General features: G+C 26.3%; 1 protein-coding gene across 1 annotated transcript; it reads left to right on the forward strand.

Moving 5' to 3' along the window:
• Positions 1–20,024: 20,024 nt before the first annotated feature.
• On the forward strand, positions 20,025–23,686 carry LOC145844139 (zinc finger protein 706-like). Its single transcript, XM_082951498.1, has 2 exons — positions 20,025–20,176; positions 23,324–23,686. The coding sequence occupies exons 1-2, from the start codon at positions 20,048–20,050 to the stop codon at positions 23,411–23,413; spliced, it is 219 nt and encodes a 72-aa protein (XP_082807624.1). The 5' UTR covers positions 20,025–20,047; the 3' UTR covers positions 23,414–23,686.
• Positions 23,687–24,415: the final 729 nt, after the last annotated feature.

Raw genomic sequence — 24,415 nt, forward strand, 5'->3', positions numbered from 1 at the left:
AGAATTTCCCTTATTTTGTGTTTGTCTCTGAGGAGATCGAGACTATTGCAGGATGTTCTTCATATTTTATTCTCTCGGCTAGATCTCTGATGTCAGCAGCTTCATCGCTGAATTGGTCACTCCAGAAGTCTTTACTGCCTTCCGGAATGACGTTTCTCCGAAAGGCTCATGGTCTGCAAGAATCCTTTCAACAGTTCTTCTTCAAATGAAGGTCTCCATATTTTTCTTAGATCCATTTTTTTTCGAAAGATGACTTAAATTAGGCTTAGATGCCTTTTTGCAAACTTTTCTTTAGCTCTTTTGTTGTGTACTTCTTACTGATTTTCCAAATTTTGTTTTCAGCATCTGAAATTAACGGCTTGTCGTTTAACTCAATTATAAAATTTAGGCCATCATCTTTTATATCTGGGTAGTTCTGCTTTCTAAGATAATTGTTTTTCTTCATCCTTTCAAGTCTTTGTTAGTAGCAATCGGATGCTTGTTATGTCTGTGTAGTAGACCTAGGGATCTGTTGTTATTATAAGATTAAAGATGTCGCATATTTCATTTTGAGACATGTCGAGGCTTGATCTCCTATTGTTCTGAGTTTTGATTCAGGGTTGTCTGTGAGCTTGGGACCTGACAATTGTCGTTTAGATGCTTGTTTGCTAACACAAGACTAACTTTTAAGTTCTGGCTGGACACTTTTTTACAACTGGCTAATCTATCTTTGTTCAGTCAGGTTTTATTAACATGTCTTGGTTCATAACCTTCGTTTTGTTTTTCGTTTACCAGCATCTTTTAGATACTCCGGTGTTTTTCCGATCATTGAGTATTGGCTATCAGATTTGATGTGAATATATTCGAGATTATTAAGATTGGTCTGTTCTAATGTCCTCATAATCGCCATTAAATCGGTTCTTTGGTTAGTTTGAGTCCCATTAACTGCGATGGGACACGTTTATGTAATTAAATTTTCTTATTAACAAAACACATTTTATTGTTTCTTAAATTTATTTGAGTAGTTTCGAAGTAAATCTTGTCAGACATGTATCTTACTAAATTAAACTGAATTGAAATAAAATTGTACTGTGTTATTATTTTAATTAAAAATGGTTAGAACCATCAAAAAAAAATCAGTCACAGTCTTATACAAGCACTTTGAAGAGATCTTTCGTTTATTAAAAAAACAAACTTTTCCAATTCTTATTCAAATAGAATACACTCTATTTGAATAAGAATTGAAAATGTTTGTTTTTTGAAACGCTTTGTTTTATTCCTTTCTCTAAAATTATACCTGTTTTCGGGAACTTTATCACTTTCAATTCCTCTCTTGGTTAACATGCTTTAACATTTCTAATTGACATTTTAACTACTCCTCCGTTTTTTTGAATGTTCAGAGGCATGAAGCACCTTGTATGGCCCATGATACATTGTGGATGGTTTGTTTTTGTTGGCACGCTTCACCCAAACTTTTTCACATTGGAATAGGAGGGTTCATAATATTCATTTCTTTGTATCGTTGGTGTTTACGACTGATGTTGAAGAATAACCTTGTATCCGAATGATTGTACTCAAACTTTCAACCTTGTTGTCAACAAAAATCTGGCAAGGTAGGTTCACACACACTCCTAGAGCGTATTGAGAGGGAGTGTATGGTGAACCTTCAATGGAGGTGGTATTGATGGTGGCCGTATTTCGTAAGAGTTTGTATTTTACATAAAAATAAAATGAATATTTTGTATATAGACCACTTTTTTTTCAAACACATTGATTTTTCGCAATGTTTTTTATTTATTCTTTTAAGAACTTGGTTTCACTAAAATAAGCTAGAACAAAGTAAATGTCTTGTACAAAAAAAAAAATTTAGCTTGTTTGATTTTACTTTATCTGAAAATTAATTCTATGTATTACTTAAACATATGCTTCTCCTTGATTATATATGTATTTTAGAAAAATTATCTTATACAGATTTTTTCATCCAAAAAGTATAAACATATAATTTTCTTTAAAACCTTATCTAGTATATCAATTGCTTCTTTATTGAAAAAAATACTTAGCTTCGTTGTCACAAATCTTGTTTGAATTTAGATTAGTAGGTGTCTTTATGTTTTTTATAATGTAAAGAAGTCATTTTAAAAGGCTTTTAGTTCTTCGCATGTTGAAGCTGATCAGCAACTTTTATAAAATTTTTTTCTTTGTTATCGTGCAAGTACATCTATCACCTTAATTAAATTTTAAGGTACATTCTTGTTAGGTATTGTTTGTTAACCGGATATCTTTTGGGCTAAATTTAAAAATAAACTTTCCTAATGTCTTCCACTGCGCTAATATTATTTTCTTAAGTATAGTGCTCGACTAACGACTTGAAAAGCTCTATGTTGCTGACAATATTATAAAGTCTATCTGCATTAGTTTATTGATGTTGCTTGATTATTAATAAACTGTTGCGGACAAAATCTTAGTTAAAAAAATGATCAAATTTTTTTAGTTACTTAATTCTGCAAAAATTTCTTTTTGTATATTATTCTTTTAAAATCATTTTTGATTTATAACAAAGTTCTTTATAAAAAACCATAGTTTTTGACTAAAAATTTAAAAATCTTTTCTTAGGAAAAGAATTTGATTGATCAAACATTTGGAGTCGTTAATCTTATAACATTGTTACAAATGGCATTAACTTTGCCTTCAATAAATTTGATAACTGATTTAGTGCATTGATGTTTAGTAATATTCTAAACAAAACTTATATGTTTTTAATTTACTTTTTTTAACAAATAAAACATTTAGTAACTGTACAAAATATGTCTTCAACGGTTAAAAATCTAGAGAATCATTAAATTCCTTCCTTGCTTAAAGTATACTGATAGTTATATATCTAGCTAGTCTCTTATATCAATCACTTTTAAAAGGATCTTTTACAACAAGCACATTAATTTTTATTTCAACATATGTGCATACTGTTTATTTCAATCTTGTAAGAGTTCGTATAACTCATAGAACTAAAATGATCACGAACAAAATGAATATTTTGTATTAAAAAGCTATTGGATTATATAGTTTTCTTAAAACATATACTTCTACTTGGTTTTACATCAGTAAAGTAAAATTTATAATTCCAGCAAATGTAATATGTACAGACTTTTTATTTTAACACATTTTCTTCTTTAGAACCTTATCTAGTATATCAATTGCTTCTTATTCTAGCAATAAAGTAATAATCTTGTTTCTAGCTTTCAATAACTTATTTATTTGATTATTTTGTGTTCTTTCTTATAACTTTTTAAGCTTAGTTGGTTTAAATTATAAGTATGATAAACTTAATCTCTTTTATTGATGATTTAAAAATAAACTTGTTGTGTTTAAGAAACAACAAGTTGACTTTTTTTGAAAAATAGTATTTAAAATTTTATCTTAATAAAGAAAATATTATTTACATTGCAAACTTATCAATTGGTTATCAACCATCTTTTAAACATTGGTTTTCTTTGTACTTACAAAAGTTTATTTATATCGGTTCGAAAAGTAGTACTAAAATCAAAGTTACTCCAGTAGTTTTTATTTTTCCTGCTCAATATACTAGTCCGTCAAGTATGTCAAAAATTACTGTTAATTTTTGACAACCAATTTTATGTGTTTTGAACAAAGGAAAAGTGTAGGCTGATCGATTACTTTTTCCATTACAGTTAAAAACTTTCTCGATTGTGGATGGCAAGAACTATGATGTTTCATTAGCGTTTTAAACTCTTTGGCTTGACTGTATCATTTCCATGGAGTCTTATATTAGTCAATATCTCATAACAGTGACTGCCATATGTTTTCAAATTTACAACTAAAAACACTTTCTTTAATATTTTGATTTTCTATAGTTTTTGTCGGTATCTTTTAACTAACTTAATATGTGCAATAAAACCAGTTCAACTAACAATTTTATATTTTTTTATATGGTTAACTAAAAACTATCATCTTAAGTAAACCATTATATAACTTCACCAGAATTATCATTGTGATCGATAAGTGTTATTAAGATTTGTAAAAACAACGAAACTGTTGTTATACCGGCCAAAGGCATAATTTAAAAAGTATTTTTCTAAGCCTTTAGGAATTTAGACTTGTTGGAGTAGAAACTTTTGTTAGTCTGGGCCTTCCCAGTCAGGTACTAATATCTGGTCCGCAAAAAAATTTCATCTTAAAATATTACGGGTAAAACAGAGTTTTTAGTAACGAATATTTTCACACTAGTTAGCTGTCATTTCCTTGTTAGTTGGTTTTTAAATTTAAAAAAAAACATTATAGCACCATTTGTACAAACTAAGCGGACTGCAAAAGAATGGTTAATATAATTTGGCAACAACTCTGATTGTTTGCAAGTAAATTTAAATGTCCCGTTTTAAACTTTTTAAACATAATAAGGTAAGAAACATCAAACTAGCACATATACTATTTTATTTTAAAAATCATCACAGTTAATGTTAGCTATAAAAGTTTTCTAAAGTAAATATTCTACAAAATACAATAAAGTCACTTATTTAAAAGTTTATATCTAATACTTTTAGTTCTGTCAGCTCAGGCTGCCATTTCAAGTTTAAAAACTAGACATTTAATTAGATATAAATAAGCAACTCAGTACTTAATTTAAAGAAATTAAGAACATAATTTGACAAACAAATTTCTATATAATACAGTAAGTTTGAATAATGTTTTTTTTTATTAAACAACCATTGCGGGTTTTTTATAAGCTATTGCAGATAATCAGAAATTTTTTCTTCTTCTTGCAAATTTAGAAACAGCTCCACGAAATGAGTTCAGTGTTAAACTTGTTTACTACCCAAGTTGTGGTTTATATAAAGACGGTAATCCATTGTTTAAATGCAATTGTAACTTCAACTGGTGATTTTATTTATACGTTTGCAAAGATAATGAAAAATATATTGCTTTGAATTTCAATGAGAACTTCAACTTTTAAATAAAAAAATATTTTAGAAGTTAATTTATTTTGAATAAATATTTGTTTACTTTTAAATTTGATTTTTTTTTTCATTCTAGTTTTTATTTAAAAACTCTGAAAAAAAAAAACTTATTTCAAACTAGAAATGCTTCTATATTAAAAAGTATTAGCTTTAAACATATATATTTATTAATACTGTTAAGAAAATATTGTCAGTCTGTACTAGTCGTCTGTAATAATAATTAATAAGCTTTTGTTTTTTGTGTTGATGATACATACTAAAAAGGAAGGTTTAAGATTTATTTTATGTTTTTAAGATAATTAAAGTGTCCAAGTGGTATACGACTCAATAAACGAAAGGTTTTTTCGTATACTAGGTATAAGGATTAAACATTTTGAGCGCTGTTTTTTAGTTGTTAAATAGACATATACAAATTTTTGTCTTATTTATGTTTTATCCCCTACGGTTTTTTTATTCTTTTTAAATATTGCATTTAAAATAATGTAAAAAAACTTAATCATACCTAAGGTATTTTCAAAGCTATACAACTAGTATTAATTTCTTTTATTAATGAGACAGTTTTGAACTAACTCTGAATTAAAAACTTATGTAGATATTTATTTGCTCCTTTTTAGTTGAGCTCTTTCCTGAAGAATAATAACTTATCAAAAAGTTACTGATTATAAAGCTGCTTTAATGTTTTTTTTAATAAAGATGTGCAAAATAAATATTTTAATTATAACCAGGTTTCGATGAAAAAAAATTGCGACTTCTTCAAGTTAAATAAAATAGTTTAGTATGTTTTAATAAACATAAACTGTTTTTAACTACAGACTTATAATGATTATTAATGTTTTAAACCATTTTTTTATCAATATATTTTTGTTTTTAATTCTTTGTTATGTAAGTTGATAGTGCGAAAAAGTTTTGTGAATTAAGCCTTAGGGAAAACCATATCTTGTGATTTGTTTATATTTTACTATACTTGTTTCCTTGTAATGTATGAAATGGTGCGAAACGCGTAAAATGGTGCAGAAACATGCAAATTGGTGCAGATGGTGCTTTCCCACGAATGAAACACCATCTTGCCATGCTTTGAATGGTGAATGTATGTATATTTGTAAAAGACCATAAAGTCATTATAGTTTATATTTAGTCATCTTAAGCAACAACTGTTTTGTTTATTAAAGTTTTTTCCCTTACAATTTTCTGGCAGCTCACTTAAGTAATTGTTTATTGAACCATTTTTGAAAAATCAATCAGTAGGTATACATTCTAAAGAAATTGATGATTTCAGATGAAATTATCAAACAAATATACAATTATTATTTTATTTTTTTAAGGTAGAAACTTACTGTCATTTCTATAATTAACTATTGATTGCATCCAAAATTTTAAAATATTGTTTAAATCATAATATAATTTAATATTTTATTTTTAACTTACTTATTGCAGCTATTTTATTGGTTGTCTTCTACTCAAGGCCATTGTTGAATTTTTATTTAAAATTCAGCAATTTAAAAGGTTGCCACACACTTGGCTACTCAGAATAGTATATACATTTTTTGAAACCCCAGGCTGACTTAGGCTTGTTTTAAATATTTTTAAAATTTTAAATTAGTTTTAATGAATTTATTTATAATTATTTTTCTATAAACTAAGTCCATTTGTTATTATTGAGTTTTTTAATTATTCAAGCTTGATCATTTGTAAATTTATTCAGTTTTTGGTTTTTTACACATTTGCTCTTAATTTCAGGGTTGCCAAAAAACCTAGAATTTGAGAAATTTTGATCAGAATCAATAAAAAACCTGGTAAAACTTGGAATTTTAAAAATCTTTTTTATGTTAAGTAGTAAAATTTCAATTTGACACAAAAAATCTATCATATAGTTTAAATTTTATTGTCATCATCATTTTTTTTACTAAAAAGTACATTTAAAAAACCCTTAATATATCTTTTCAAATTTGTTATATTATGTAACACAGATTTTTACCTAATATTAGATTTTAAACTATACTTAGACTCCAAAATGTGTAATTTTTAAAACCTGGAGAAAATTTTTCAAAAACACTTTAAAACCCTGTAATTAGTTCTCAATCAGGCTAGTGTTGTCTTCTTTGGTTGGCTTTTTTGCATCAAAGGGTGGCAAACATGTTTTTGGAAGCATAAAGTTCAGTTTTGTCTCTAACCTTGTCATAAAGTATGTTTAGTCATAGTTCAGTAATTATAAAGCATTTAATTTGAAGTAAGCTTATACAAGTAAATTAGTTTTTTAGCTTCAACTAATATACTTAAGCTATTTCTTATATAAAGCTGTTTTCTTAAAACCAAAACATATAATACATAACCTATTTTTGGTTTTCTGTTAACTATATTTTTAAGTGCAATATTTACATTTCTAAGTTAATTTTAAATAGCTTGGGTAATGCAACAGCTCATGAATAAGATCCTGGTAAAACCTGGAATTTTTAACAATTTTAACATGAGCAGTAGTAAAACTTTGATTTGACACAAAAAAATTTTTGTATAAATAAAAATTCTTTGTCATCATCAAAAGAAATGTTTTATTAAAAAACACATTTAAAGTAGCTTAACAGTATCTTTTTAATATTTTATATACTATTTAACATAGTGTCTTACCTTGAACTTAACTTTAAACTAAAAATAATTTTAAAAACCTGGAGGAAATTTTGAAAATCTGGAGAAATGTTGCCAAAAATTTTTGGTAATCCTGTATAAACTGAATTTGATAACTAAAAAATGTTAAGTTATTAGAGGCTTTACTTAAAGTTGCCACTTACTCAGCCTAGTATTTAATTTCCAAAAAAATCTAGTTTATTTTAAACTTTTGAAAAACTAATATGGATATTTTTCCTAAATCTCAGACCAGTTTCTTTGACTTGAAAATATTTGATTCAAAGAAGGGTTACCACACTTTCAGGATATTTCAGGCCATCTGACCTTTTTTTTTTTATTCATGATGACTCATGCCAGTTTGTTTTTTTTATGAAAAATATCAGGATAATTTTTAATTTTTTGAAAATCTCCAGCTAGTTTTTTTCTAGATCTTTATGAGATTTAGTTGTTATAAAGTTTTATATTTCACAACAAATTTTTTTCTAAATTTTATTACTGTTGATTTTGAAAAGTTTAATTAACTACTTATAAAAGCTTATTTGATGGTTTTAAGGACTTTAAAAACTCATGATTCTGGACAGTTTTTGGTCACTTATGATGGTTTTTTTGACTCAAAGGTTGGAAACCCTGTCATAATTATTGCGGTTTTTTTTCAAAAATTTTTGTGTTACATTAATAAAAGAAGCATTTAAGCTTCATTGGTTTTTTTTTTAATTAAATTTTTTTTTTAAGGTTTTTAATAAACTCAGAAAAATTTTTCTACAACTTTGTATATATCAAAAATAAATACTTTGGTTATGTTCAATTAAGTTCCTGCTTTTCTCATTTTGGTTTTTGATATTTAAGGCCATGAGGGGTTAGTTCTTTTTTTTTACAAAAATTAACTTTGGCTTTTATATGAAAGCTTTAAGTACAAACTACAAGCCAGTTTTTATAGAATTCAAAAATATCATTTAAATTTTGAGGTATTTTATTTTTTGTAAAAAGTTTCTCTTACAAATGTATGGATTGCAAATTTTTTAGTCTTATGTTTCTCAGAAATTTCAAAAGTCCTTATAAATCTATCTCCTCCTTATATTATAAGAAAAAACGTTACATATGAATTATACTAATTTTAAAAAATAAAATTTACACCAAAAGTTAAAGAATAAAAGTATTTTTACTTAAAATTTTTTACTTTTTTTAAAATATTTTACTTAAAAGTCCAAAGTAAGCTTTTTTGTTATATTATAAAGATTAGACTGCAGGGTTCGTGCGTGTCAGGCTAAATCAGTTTTTTTGAAAAAAGTTAAAAAACTTCAGGCTAAATCAGTTTTTTCATTAAAAATTTTGAGAATCTCAGTTTTTCTCAGTTCAAATGCTTCAAAATTTTTGATTAAAAAGAATTGAGAAATCTTTTTAAGATCAAATTAACATGTGAATTTATTTCTAAATAATGATTTAGTTATTTAAGACAAAATCAGCCAGTATTTGTAAAAATAAATGCTTAAAACCTTTTGTTGAATCTCTAAAATTTTTTTAAAAATTTTCATCATTTTGTTTTGAGTAGATTATATACGTCATAATTATAAAAATTCATTAAAAAAAATACAGTTAAACATTAGAGTTTAGTTCAACAACTTAGCTGTTTGTTTGAATTTTAATATTCGTGTAAGCGTTTCATTTTAAATTTTAATAAAACACAACAATGCACGTGGTTTTAATGTGAATCTTCTGGTTATAATGTTTTTACTTAATGCTTAATTAAATTGAACAATTGTGTTAAGTAATATATATTAAATTTTTACACTAGTATTAGATATAACACTTATTTTAAAACTTATCACTGAATTTGTTATGTTAAGGGCATAGGGGGGTCAATCACCTTTTTCACAATTTAGTCTTATTTTATTGAGTTGTAAATTAGCTATGATTTGCTTTTTGCAGATTTTTAAAGCTCAAAATGTTTTTGAGATAAAGCTAGTTGAAGTCAGAGACTACAATAGTACTAATTAAGACCCCTCATTATCTATAATGACTTCTAAAGGAGATTTTCCTTACTTTGAAAAAATGTCAGGCTAAATTTGTCCCAGTCAGGCTAAATGAAAAAAATTTCACGCACAAACCCTGGACTAAAAGTTTGAAGAAAATTGCTTAAAAATGTAGGAGGAGATCAGTTTTAAATGAAACATTCTTTTTTGCTGTTTTAGTTTTTCCTTCCCATAGGGAATCTATTACGTGACCCAACTTTGACCTGTAATATCTCTAAAGAAAATTCTAATTTTTTTAAAGGGTAAATAGTAACTTGAAGCTTGGTAAAAACTCTATAAAATAAGATCAAATTGTTAAAAACATGGCCAACCCCCCTATGGCCTTAATATTCTCAAATTCTTAGCAAAACTTCAATATAAACTGATCATGAAATTTAAATGTCTAAGTTTTATTAAAATTATAATTACTATATTGGTAGTTGGGCCATTTTATGAGTTTGAATTTTTTTTTCTTTAAATTTCAATATATCAACTTTAATAAAAATGTGTTTTATAATGAAAGACTTAAATGCCAAAGGGTATATTTTTATGGTTTTAAAACTTTTACTGTTGAAATGTTTTAAATAACTAAATAACATAATTTTGAATTTTTTTTTAAAGATTTTTTTACACCCAACTTGTTTGAATAAGTATTATTGTAGGAAGGTTTTTGAATGTATTTATATACCATTTGCAACTTAATACCAATAGGTTCATTTTGTTTTTTTTATTTTATTACACAAAGCTTTTCAAAATCATGCAAGATTTCTTTGTCAAGTGATAAATTTTAAATGAAATTTGAAAAAATTTTCGTTGAGTGAATAGCTTAAAAAATAACTTTTAATTATGACGTATGAATAAATTAAAACAAATACAAAAATTAGAGATTCAGTAATTAAAACTAAAGGTATGTTTATTAATAGATTGTTAATAACTTTGTTTTGCCATTTAATGCTACTTGCGTATTTAAGTTAGGTTGCTCTTCTTCAATCAATATTGATTCAAGGCTGTAAAGTTCGCTTTTCTTACATCGTTTTAAAACTTTAAAATTTTGAACAATGTCAGAGTTTTGACAGGATGTGCAATTAAAAAGATGTTCAAATATTGCGCTGTTTTTATCTGTTCCGCAGTGGTCTGTAATTCGTCGGAATATTTGCCGTGATGTTTCTCCAATGTAAGAGATGCTCTGATCTGCAGAGCAGGTATATTTATAAATAACATTTGCGTCAAATACTTCCGAACATTTACTTTTGTTGCTGAAGTAGTCAGAAACCTTTTTGCTGGTGTAGGCCGGTTTAATACTAATGTTGTGTTTTTGAAATATGGATGCTATTCGTTTTTGGAATCTTATTGAACAGCTTCCAACGTAAACTGTTGTGAAATAAGCGTAGTTTTCGGTTTCTGTTTTCTTTTCATTTTTTGTGTTAATATTTTCATTTTGTTTAAATGTTGAGTTGTCGATTTTGTGAGCTTCAAGAAATTTGTTGATTTTGGACTTTATAAGGTTTATTGGGTACTGATTCTTGAGTAATAAGTTTTCAATTTTTGTAAGTTCATCTTTAAAAGCAGTAAAATTTGAGCATATATTAAGCGCTCTGTTTAGATAAAAGTTTATTAAACCGAGTTTCCAAGATTTAGGACAAATACTAGTATATTGCATAATTAGACCTGTGTCTGTTGGTTTTCTGTACACATTTGTGTGTAGTTGGTTTGATATTTGTTTTACTTCAGTGTCGAGAAACGGTAGTTTTCCGTCAACGGATCTTTCTAGAGTGAATTCTAAGTTTGGGTGTAGAGTATTCATTTCATGATAGAAGTTTGTTAGTTCAGTTTGGTCTTGTGTGACTACGAATATATCATCTACATACCTTGTGTAGAATAGAGGTTTTGTTTTTGAATTTGTTTGTAATTGGTAATTTTCTTTTGATGCTACAAACCAATTGGCTAGGATTGGGGCTAATGGGCTGCCCATTGCAACACCGTCTATTTGTTTGTAGACTTTTTCACCATAAAGGAAAATACTTTGGGAGCACAACTGTAAAATTTTTCTTAATATATTTTTAGTAATTTTAGTTTCTTTAAAAATTGATTTGATATTTGTGTCATAAATTGTTGTTAATATGTCTTCAATTACTTCTTTTAGCGGAACGTGTGTATATAGGCTTTTGATGTCTAAACTAGCAAAAGCGTTTGAGTGTTTTATATTTAGCTTGGATATTTTGTTAACAAATTCATTTGATGATGAAACACTATATTTGTCATACAAGCAACTTTTTATTTGTTTTTCTAACCATTTAGCTAGATTGTACTCTGGGGTGTTGATAGCTGATAATACTGGCCTTATTGGATAATTTTCTTTGTGCGTTTTTACTACACCATATAATTTGCCTGGTTGTGAGCCTCGTGGATTAATATTGTAATAGGTTTTTTGGTTAACTATGTTTTTAATATAATTTCTGCAATAATAAATGACTTTGTTTTCTTGTATAATCCTGTGTCTGTTGGTTTTCTGTACACATTTGTGTGTAGTTGGTTTGATATTTGTTTTACTTCAGTGTCGAGAAACGGTAGTTTTCCGTCAACGGATCTTTCTAGAGTGAATTCTAAGTTTGGGTGTAGAGTATTCATTTCATGATAGAAGTTTGTTAGTTCAGTTTGGTCTTGTGTGACTACGAATATATCATCTACATACCTTGTGTAGAATAGAGGTTTTGTTTTTGAATTTGTTTGTAATTGGTAATTTTCTTTTGATGCTACAAACCAATTGGCTAGGATTGGGGCTAATGGGCTGCCCATTGCAACACCGTCTATTTGTTTGTAGACTTTTTCACCATAAAGGAAAATACTTTGGGAGCACAACTGTAAAATTTTTCTTAATATATTTTTAGTAATTTTAGTTTCTTTAAAAATTGATTTGATATTTGTGTCATAAATTGTTGTTAATATGTCTTCAATTACTTCTTTTAGCGGAACGTGTGTATATAGGCTTTTGATGTCTAAACTAGCAAAAGCGTTTGAGTGTTTTATATTTAGCTTGGATATTTTGTTAACAAATTCATTTGATGATGAAACACTATATTTGTCATACAAGCAACTTTTTATTTGTTTTTCTAACCATTTAGCTAGATTGTACTCTGGGGTGTTGATAGCTGATAATACTGGCCTTATTGGATAATTTTTTTTGTGCGTTTTTACTACACCATATAATTTGCCTGGTTGTGAGCCTCGTGGATAAATATTGTAATAGGTTTTTTGGTTAACTATGTTTTTAATATAATTTCTGCAATAATAAATGACTTTGTTTTCTTGTATAATCCTGTGTCTGTTGGTTTTCTGTACACATTTGTGTGTAGTTGGTTTGATATTTGTTTTACTTCAGTGTCGAGAAACGGTAGTTTTCCGTCAACGGATCTTTCTAGAGTGAATTCTAAGTTTGGGTGTAGAGTATTCATTTCATGATAGAAGTTTGTTAGTTCAGTTTGGTCTTGTGTGACTACGAATATATCATCTACATACCTTGTGTAGAATAGAGGTTTTGTTTTTGAATTTGTTTGTAATTGGTAATTTTCTTTTGATGCTACAAACCAATTGGCTAGGATTGGGGCTAATGGGCTGCCCATTGCAACACCGTCTATTTGTTTGTAGACTTTTTCACCATAAAGGAAAATACTTTGGGAGCACAACTGTAAAATTTTTCTTAATATATTTTTAGTAATTTTAGTTTCTTTAAAAATTGATTTGATATTTGTGTCATAAATTGTTGTTAATATGTCTTCAATTACTTCTTTTAGCGGAACGTGTGTATATAGGCTTTTGATGTCTAAACTAGCAAAAGCGTTTGAGTGTTTTATATTTAGCTTGGATATTTTGTTAACAAATTCATTTGATGATGAAACACTATATTTGTCATACAAGCAACTTTTTATTTGTTTTTCTAACCATTTAGCTAGATTGTACTCTGGGGTGTTGATAGCTGATAATACTGGCCTTATTGGATAATTTTCTTTGTGCGTTTTTACTACACCATATAATTTGCCTGGTTGTGAGCCTCGTGGATAAATATTGTAATAGGTTTTTTGGTTAACTATGTTTTTAATATAATTTCTGCAATAATAAATGACTTTGTTTTCTTGTATAATCCATGGGGCTAATTTACATTCTTTTGTGTTTACGGAATTAAGATTATACTTTATTTCTTCAAAACGGTTTTTGTCTAGAACAATTTTATCTAACTTTTTAAAATAATCTGACTTATTTAAGACGACAACTCCATTACCTTTATCCATTTTGCATACAATTATTGATGAGTTTTTTGAAAGATTACTAAGTGTTTTATGTATTAATTGGTTTGGTCTGGCTTCACATTTGTTTTGTGCATCATTAATAAACTTTTCTGTTGTGTCACGAAGATCAATTTTGTCATTAAAGGTTAGGTTAATTTTGTTACTTGTTGAGATTTTTCTTATTTGAGTGTCAATATTGGCGCGTAGTTTAACTTTGTCTATGCTTTTGGGTAAAATACTATGTTTAAGTCCATATTTAAGAGCGTTGTTTTCAGTAAGAGTGAGTTTTTTTGAGCTAATATTTACGATAGTTTTTGGTAAGTTTTTGTTATTCTTAATCCATAAGTTATAAAGCTTTTTGTTGTGTCTTTCAATTATGCTCTTTTTATAGTTAGATATTGAATTATTTCTTAGATTATTTTTAAACACAATGAATTTAAATGTAGTTGTTTTAGCTTTTAGTGATTGATAAATTTGTTTGAACTCACGTTTTTTTGTTTTCAATTCATTAATAATTAGTTTTCTTTGATCCGATACTACCTTTAGTTGGTAATCTTGTTGTCTGTAGACTTCTAAATCTGGTGGATTAAACTTTAAAAATGCTGGTATGAGCTTCATTTCCAAACATTTGTCAAAATATTTTGTATCTAGTTTTAATTTGGTTACTTTTTGGTAAAGTTTTTCAAAACTTCTTAACTCTTTTAATTGTATACCTTCGCATGCTGCAATTCTTTTCATAAGTACTATTGTAGGAAGGTTTTTGAATGTATTTATATACCATTTGCAACTTAATACCAATAGGTTCATTTTGTTTTTTATATTTTATTACACAAAGCTTTTCAAAATCATGCAAGATTTCTTTGTCAAGTGATGAATTTTAAATGAAATTTGAAAAAATTTTCGTTGAGTGAATAGCTTAAAAAATAACTTTTAATTATGACGTATGAATAATTTAAAACAAATACAAAAATTAGAGATTCAGTAATTAAAACTAAAGGTATGTTTATTAATAGATTGTTAATAACTTTGTTTTGCCATTTAATGCTACTTGCGTATTTAAGTTAGGTTGCTCTTCTTCAATCAATATTGATTCCAGGCTGTAAAGTTCGCTTTTCTTACATCGTTTTAAAACTTTAAAATTTTGAACAATGTCAGAGTTTTGACAGGATGTGCAATTAAAAATAAACTAACCTTTAAGAACAAAATTGATCTTCGTGACACAACAGAAAAGTTTATTAATGATGCACAAAACAAATGTGATGCCAGACCAAACCAATTAATACATAAAACACTTAGTAATCTTTCAAAAAACTCATCAATAATTGTATGCAAAATGGATAAAGGTAATGGAGTTGTCGTCTTAAATAAGTCAGATTATTTTAAAAAGTTAGATAAAATTGTTCTAGACAAAAACCGTTTTGAAGAAATAAAGTACAATCTTAATTCCGTAAACACAAAAGAATGTAAATTAGCCCCATGGATTATACAAGAAAACAAAGTCATTTATTATTGCAGAAATTATATTAAAAACATAGTTAACCAAAAAACCTATTACAATATTTATCCACGAGGCTCACAACCAGGCAAATGATATGGTGTAGTAAAAACGCACAAAGAAAATTATCCAATAAGGCCAGTATTATCAGCTATCAACACCCCAGAGTACAATCTAGCTAAATGGTTAGAAAAACAAATAAAAAGTTGCTTGTATGACAAATATAGTGTTTCATCATCAAATGAATTTGTTAACAAAATATCCAAGCTAAATATAAAACACTCAAACGCTTTTGCTAGTTTAGACATCAAAAGCCTATATACACACGTTCCGCTAAAAGAAGTAATTGAAGACATATTAACAACAATTTATGACACAAATATCAAATCAATTTTTAAAGAAACTAAAATTACTAAAAATATATTAAGAAAAATTTTACAGTTGTGCTCCCAAAGTATTTTCCTTTATGGTGAAAAAGTCTACAAACAAATAGACGGTGTTGCAATGGGCAGCCCATTAGCCCCAATCCTAGCCAATTGGTTTGTAGCATCAAAAGAAAATTACCAATTACAAACAAATTCAAAAACAAAACCTCTATTCTACACAAGGTATGTAGATGATATATTCGTAGTCACACAAGACCAAACTGAACTAACAAACTTCTATCATGAAATGAATACTCTACACCCAAACTTAGAATTCACTCTAGAAAGATCCGTTGACGGAAAACTACCGTTTCTCGACACTGAAGTAAAACAACTATCAAACCAACTACACACAAATGTGTACAGAAAACCAACAGACACAGGTCTAATTATGCAATATACTAGTATTTGTCCTAAATCTTGGAAACTTGGTTTAATAAACTTTTATCTAAACAGAGCGCTTAATATATGCTCAAATTTTACCGCTTTTAAAGATGAACTTACAAAAATTGAAAACTTACTACTCAAGAATCAGTATCCAATAAACCTTATAAAGTCCAAAATCAACAAATTTCTTGAAGCTCACAAAATCGACAATTCAACATTTAAACAAAATGAAAATATTAACACAAAAAATGAAAAGAAAACAGAAACCGAAAACTACGCTTATTTCACAACAGTTTACGTTGGAAGCTGTTCAATAAGATTCCAAAAACGAATAGCATCCATATTTCAAAAACACAACATTAGTATTAAACCGGCCTACACCAGCAAAAAGGTTTCTGACTACTTCAGCAACAAAAGTAAATGTTCGGAAGTATTTGACGCAAATGTTATTTATAAATATACCTGCTCTGCAGATCAGAGCATCTCTTACATTGGAGAAACATCACGGCAAATATTCCGACGAATTACAGACCACTGCGGAACAGATAAAAACAGCGCAATATTTGAACATCTTTTTAATTGCACATCCTGTCAAAACTCTGACATTGTTCAAAATTTTAAAGTTTTAAAACGATGTAAGAAAAGCGAACTTTACAGCCTTGAATCAATATTGATTGAAGAAGAGCAACCTAACTTAAATACGCAAGTAGCATTAAATGGCAAAACAAAGTTATTAACAATCTATTAATAAACATACCTTTAGTTTTAATTACTGAATCTCTAATTTTTGTATTTGTTTTAATTTATTCATACGTCATAATTAAAAGTTATTTTTAAGCTATTCACTAAACGAAAATTTTTTCAAATTTCATTTAAAATTTATCACTTGACAAAGAAATCTTGCATGATTTTGAAAAGCTTTGTGTAATAAAATATAAAAAACAAAATGAACCTATTGGTATTAAGTTGCAAATGGTATATAAAAACAACTTGTTTGAGTTTTTATAAAATAAAACTAGATTAATATGAGCTAAAAACTGAGAAATAGTGTTAATCAGTTTTAAATATCAAATAGTAGCAAAAGAACTTAATAACTACAAAGTATTATGAAAAGCATTTGATCCTAAAAAAACTGGCCTGAGATTTATGAAAAATATCAAAATTAGCCAGAGTTTAATAATTGTTAAGTAAAAGTTTGAGTTTAAACTCCGCAAGAATCTATATTTATAACCTGAAATTTTTTATAGTTCTTGATGTTAACTTAAATTGTTATCCATGATTAGTTGTCTGATGGTTCCTTATGGGAGGTGCAAACTAAAACTGCAAAAATAGACTATTTCACTTGAAATCTATCTTCTCCTACGTTTTTTGAGATAGCTACCTCAAATTTTTAGGAAATGTTCCTTGCAATATTTAAAAATTATGTTGGAAAAAATTAAAAAAAAAAAAAATTATAACTAAAAAAAAATGTTTTTGTTATTAATTTTAATTTTTTAAAATCTTTCCAAAAGAAATTTTTAAATATATCAAGGAACACTTGATATATTTAGTTTTTATAATAATATGTTATAGAATAATGTTAAAGTAGTGCTTGATTGTTTTGCAATATAAACTTTTTAAAAGTTGAATTAGTTATAGTAAAAATACAGTAGATAATATACATGGCCACTAATAGTTTGGGTTGCCACAAATTCAGACTAGCCTGAAATTTTTTAAAATCTCAGGCTTGCCACACTTTCAGGGAAGCTCAATATGTTTTGAAATTCTATAAATCTCAGGATATTTTGTCATTTTTTTAATCAGATCAAAGCAGTTTTGATATTTTATAAAAATCTCAGGATAGTTTTTAGAATATTTTAGAATCCTAAGGCATAAAATATTTTTGTATTTCATACACCCAATTTTTTTCTCAAACATGATTTTAATAATTTTGAAATGTTTATTTTTTATTTCTTTTAACCTTTCGGCTAGCTCTTTACTATTCTTAGAAATAACATTGTAGTATTTTAATAGACCTCTAATTTATATATGCCATGATTTGAGTTTATATTAAAGCAGTAAATAAAAGTTTTAATATACTTAATAAAACAATAAAAATAAAAAAAATTCCACTAAAATGTCCACTCTGTATTTTAGCTTGATTAGCATTTTTTTCAGATTTTAGCTCATTTTTTTTTTTTTTATCAATTTTTCATAAACTTGAGCTAGTTTTTGATCACTCAAGCTGGCTTTTTTGACTTGAAAATTGGGAAACTTTCTTAAAATAATTTTGAGATATATCTTTTTTGTAAGAAGTTTCTGCTTAACGACCAAGGGTTAAGGGTATCAGTTATAATAATATTTTTTAAAATTAAATAAATAAAGAAAAATAAACTATTGAAAATTGTGGCAGATGGGAATCAATCACGGTTGGGAATTTTAAGTAAAAAATAGTTTTACTATCAGTTTTCTCATTAACTTGGACATTTACAAAAGTTTGATCTTATTTTCTTATACCACCAATTTTTATAAAAAATTCTCAAAACCAATTTTAAATAATTAGTGATTAATGACAAAGCTAACTCAAAAAATTTAAAAACTCTTTGTTGTATATTTTTTTGAAAAATAAAAATAAAAAGTTATAACTTCCTTCCAACAGAATGTCTCAAACTCTAGAATGTTAGAAGAGTATACTAATAAAAAAATTGTTGTACAATAAAAATATTTTTAATGAAATAGTTGCCATTCTAGTTTCTACCTTACATAAGGAAGTACTATGTAATTCTCTTTTAAAATTAAAAATGAAAACTTTTAAATTAAGTTGTTTCCATGTTTTGTTTATTGCCATGTTTTTTACAAGTTTATCTTATTTTATAGAGTTTTTTCTAAGCTTCAAGATTCTTTTTATTGTTTTAAAAAATTAAAATTATTTCTTGAAATATGACTAGTCAAAGTCAGACTGCATACTAGGTTCCTTATGGGAAGGGAAAACTAAAACAGCAAAAAAACTATTTTATTTAAATCTATCTCCTACATTTTTGAGCAACAATATCTTCATACAATAACAAAAAACATAAAATTCCAAAACTGGAATTTAAAAAATTTAAAGTAAAAATTTTTTTTTTGAAAAAAAAGACTTTTTTTTAATTTTTGTTATAAAATTTTAATTTTTATTTTTATTTAAGTTCATAAGTAACATTTTTTCTTTAAATATTAGGAACATATCCTGAAAATTTGAAGAAGATTGTTTGAAAAATGAAGGAGGAGATAGATTTTTAGTGAATTTTTAAGTTTCTGAGAAAATTGAACTCAAAAAATTTGAGGTCCATACGTTAGTACTGGAAACCTTCTACAAAAAATAAAATATCTCAAAAGTTAAATGATATTTTTGAATTCTATAAAAACTGACTTGTAGTTTGTAATTCAGGCGTTCATATAAAAGCCAAATTTAGTTTTTGTAAAAAAGTGTTGGACCCCCCCCCCCCTACGGCTTTAGCTAACTTTTGATGTTATTATAAGCTATAAAAGTATAAAAAGTTTTTTTTTTGTTACAACTGTATTATACTGATAGAAATTTGTTGAACTATATTTGTACTAAAAGTTTTAATGTTATTTGAAACATTCAATCAATTTTTATGCGTAAGTATCGAATGTTCAACATAATAATCATTACAACTTCTTGCAGACTATAAAATAGTGATGTTTAGTTTTATATAAGAAATTAAATTTCTTAGGTAGTTTAACTTTTTAATCAAGTTTAAATTTTTTAATGAAACTGAAATTGTAATCTTTTTTTTCAAAATTTTTTACAGAGTGTGAAGTATAATAGCTATTGTAACAAGCTTACAATGTTCAACTCAAACATTCTTTTCAGCTTTTTGTAAATTGTAAAATAGTAATCATGGCTCGCGGACACCAGAAAATTCAGTCTCAGAAGAAGAACCAGGAAAGACAGGCCAAGCTGAAGAAACAAACCGATCACAAGTCAGCTGCCAAGAAGGCCCTGGTGCACCAGTGTACTGTTTGCAGGGTAAATTTTATTTTATACACATTAACAAAACAAACAAATAATTTTTAAGTTAGATACTTTTAAAAATATTGGTATCTTAAAGTATTATATGCAGGTTTAATTTTAATGTTTTTGTTTTTAAGTAAAAGACTTATTTTGTATAGAACTAAAAAGTTAGAATTGTACAGATCAGTTAAGGCCGAAAAGGGGTTCCAATATTTTTCAGTGTACTGTTTGCAGGGTAAATATTTTAGTTTAGATACTTTCTAAGTTAATTTTTTTGTTACATGAAAGTACTATATGCAGGTTTAATTTTAATGTATTTATTTAAGTAAAAAACTTAATTAGTATAGAACTAAAAAGTATGAATTGTATAAATCAGTTTAGGCCATAAAGGGGTCCCAATATTTTTCAAGTAATTTATTATAAGATACTTGTTATTAGAAAAAAAGAAAATTTGAGATATAGTAAATAATGTTAAGTTTAGAGTAATAACGTATGGCAGAAAAAAAAATTGTCAGTTTTCTCAGAATCTATCTTGACTTCATATTTTAATCAAAGTTATCAGAAAATGTTCTGTGCAATAATGGAAAATCCTATTGTAACATTTAAAAAAAGAAAGTTTAAGAAACTTATTATCTAAGAAAATTGCTAAAAAAAACACAATAGGATTGTTTGTATTAAATTAAGACTAAACTTAAAAATATCAGAACAATAAATACATAAGTGTAGGAATAAATAAATTTTTAATAAAATAATCTATTTGTTTTTCTTGTTTCATTCATAAAGACCCTATTGAATTCTCCGACTTTGTACCCCCATACCTCAAAAACTAACTTGAATTTTACAAAGAGGTAAAATGCAACTGCTAGTTTAGTTATACATCTTTAAAATAAGACCAGTATAAAAAAAAATTCCATCTGTATCCTCAATTGTTTGATAAATCATTATGTATATTTAATGCTGCCAGATAAAGTTGGAATTATTTTTTTACTATTTGACTTATATAGAGTTATACCTTTTGAACTAATTTTTAAATATTTTTTAGTGTAAATTAAAAAATAAAAAATACTTATTTTTCTTTTCAAACTTAATATATAATTAATTAATTTTAAGTTACTTTATATATATTAAACCTAATGATACTTAGAAATGATAAAAGAAGTATTCAGGTTATACAAAAACAAGTACAACTCTTAGAGATGAAAAAAAGTAAAAAGAACTATAACCTGCTTTTTCTTTTAAATATTTGTTGCTAATTAATTTTATAATAAAATGATTTTTTTTTACTCTTGAGTTTTTAGTTGAAGTTTATTTTGCGAAACCTTATAATTTTTTTTTTCTTGTAACTATTTTAATTTGGTCTACTAAGTAGTTTGATAAAATCATTAATTTGTTTTATGTTTTTATTGCATACAAAAGTAAGATATAACATTAATATTTATTTAGAAGTTTTAAAATTATTAACGATATTTAAATGTATATAGGTTTTTCTTAGCTTGTTTTAGTTTCATTGAAAAGTTGCATAATTTTTGATGAACTAAATGTTATATTTTTTAACCATTAAAGAACTACAAGAAACTATTTCAAATTAATTGATTTGTGTAAGTATGAGCATTACATTAGATTACAGATGTAATCATGTACAGTATACTACCGCTTAAGTACGCACTTTTTTTGGTACGCATCACGCCTTAAGTACGCACTTATCCAGGAAGACAAAGTAAAGGATGTTATACAAGACTGACATTGACTTTTTATATTAAATGTATGTATTAATTATGTAGAAGCTTTTTATAGTTAAAATAAATCATTTTGCAAATTAGAATTATGTATTAATGTTATTTAAAATAAAAAGACTTGTTTATTTGGCTTAATTATTTGGTAGCTAGTTGTAAAAAGGAAAACAAACAACTAAATTTCATATTACACTGTGTCATCAAAAAGTACGCAGTATCGTGCTAAGTACGCAATTTTTGGTCGGGTTCAATTTGCGTACTTAAGCGGTAGTGTACTGTATAAAAGTATTAAACATTTGTAATTTTTTTAATCTAAATGCCATTAATCAGGGTTTCGCTACATACTCAAGATATTTTTGAAAATTTCAGGATAACTCAGGTCATTGTGAATATGCTGACTCAAGATGATTTTGTTTTTTTGAAGAAAATTCAGGATAGTTAAAACGATACAGTGCTTATTCACTTATCCGAACAGTTTCGGTCAAAAGAAAATTGAAGTTATCAAAAAAAATTAATATCAAATATTAATATTTTTATATGATACAAATATTTAAGTTTTCATGCGGTAAGAAAATTTTAAGTGATTTTATAAATTATACAATTTTGTTCATTATTATGACGTAGTAATCTAAAGATTACATTCTATCTTTGTTCATAACTAATTTAGTTATCAAAAACTTTTGCTTGTAATGGAAGTCAGTTTATAAATTTTTAAAACAATGTTATTAAAAACATAACTTTTAGCTTTTATTTAAGCTTTCAAAGTTTTTTTTATAGATAATTAAATTCTTTTTTTTCTAGAAAATGAATGTATAACAGTTATTTTATGTTTGATTTTAAGTTCCAACAATATTACAATAGTTGGTAATTCAAACATTTTTTGTTTAAGATGAAGTGCATAACTAAATATATATTTTAAAACTTATATAAGGTTGACACACTTAACATATCGTTGCAGAGGGTTAGTAAGTCTGAGGTTGTTCCACCTTTGAATAAACAAATTAATTATCCTAAAATTTAGCTTTTGTTATTTATCATTTCATTATATATTACTCACAATTACTATGTATTTGTTTTTACCATAATAATTTTATTATGCATTGCTTTATATGCAGCAGTTATATTATTACATAAAAAAGTTGATATTTTGTACTTATCCGGAATTTCGATTATCCGGACATGTTTACAGAAAAAACTTGCCCAACATGTCCGGATAAGTGGATAAGCACTGTATTAAAATTATTTTAGCTAACGTTTTTATCAACAAAGGTAAATTTTTTATAAGTAATAGAATCAAATTTTAACTAGGTTCTGACTTTTTCTTTATTAAATTATTAGTTCACTCCTAAACATTACAATTTGTTTTCATTTTTATTTCACTCTTGTAATTGTTTTATTTCACTTATGTAATTGATTTTTTTTCCATCAGAGTCAAATGCCGGACCCGAAGACGTACAAGCAACATTTCGAGTCCAAGCACCCAAAAAGTCCCCTGCCAGAAGAACTGAGGTCAATCTAAAGTATAGTCTAAAAATAGGTGTTTAATAAAAAATAAATAAAAAATCTTCTAAGCAGTAATTTGTTTTATGATTAAATAATATCTTACAAAATTTTGCAGTAATTTTCTCTTATTAAAATAGAGGTATAAGTTGAAATTATAAATAGCAGTTTTTTTTTTTAAACGATTTTTTAAATGTCTGAATACTTGATTATATGTGTTGTCTTTATAAAGCCTTTCTTTTTACGAATGAAATATTTTTGGTGTAATAAGTTTAATAAAGGTGTATTTATATATTTGTTGTTATGTTTTTAGTGATTAAGTTTAGTTTTTATACTGATTTTACTTATAACCTTTATAAATGATGTTAAAATTAGTAAAATTAGAATATTTTTGATTTTTCCGATTTTAAACTTATATGTTTTTAATTTATGTTTGTTGTACTAAATGAAAACTTATTACAGTTTTAAATGTTTTTATACTACTTTAACCTTAAACTTAGCTTTAAACTAAAGATAGTCCCAAAAATAAGTACTTTTAAAAACCTGGAAGAAATTTCACAATAAAGTTTGGCAACTCTAATTCTTGTAATTTAGGTTTTTTTAGACAACCTAAAAGATATAACAATTAATTTTTTTTTTAATAATTAACCAATGACCTTTAAATGACATGAATATTTAAAATGAGAATTAATTGTTATTGGTAATATCTTGAAATTTAATTATACAAAATGTTTAACCAAAAAAAATTTTCTCTTTTTTTGTTTATACTTAAAAATTTAAACATTCTATCAAAAAATTAATTTGTACGAGTAATAATGTTTTTTAAAGATGTAAACAAGCTAAATGTTATCAAGTATTTCAAAAGTAATAATAAGAAAAGTTAAAAAATAGGTTTAATAAATTATATCTAATTATAAAAGTTATTAAACTTCTGTTGTATATTACAGGATTGCCTCCTTTTTAAGCTTGTTTTTTATTTTGTAAAACTAAATTGATTTTTTTCTACAAATCACAAGGCCAT

Source organism: Thalia democratica, chromosome 9 (assembly GCF_965202585.1).
Source record: "Thalia democratica chromosome 9, ktThaDemo2.hap1.1, whole genome shotgun sequence".
NCBI lineage: Eukaryota > Metazoa > Chordata > Thaliacea > Salpida > Salpidae > Thalia > Thalia democratica.

Coding starts and splice junctions, on each gene's coding strand:
- LOC145844139 (XM_082951498.1), top strand. CDS start 20,048: ATGGCTCGCGGACACCAGAAAATTCAGTCTCAGAAGAAGAACCAGGAA. Junction 20,177..23,323: donor ACCAGTGTACTGTTTGCAGG/GTAAATTTTATT, acceptor TTTTTCCATCAG/AGTCAAATGCCGGACCCGAA.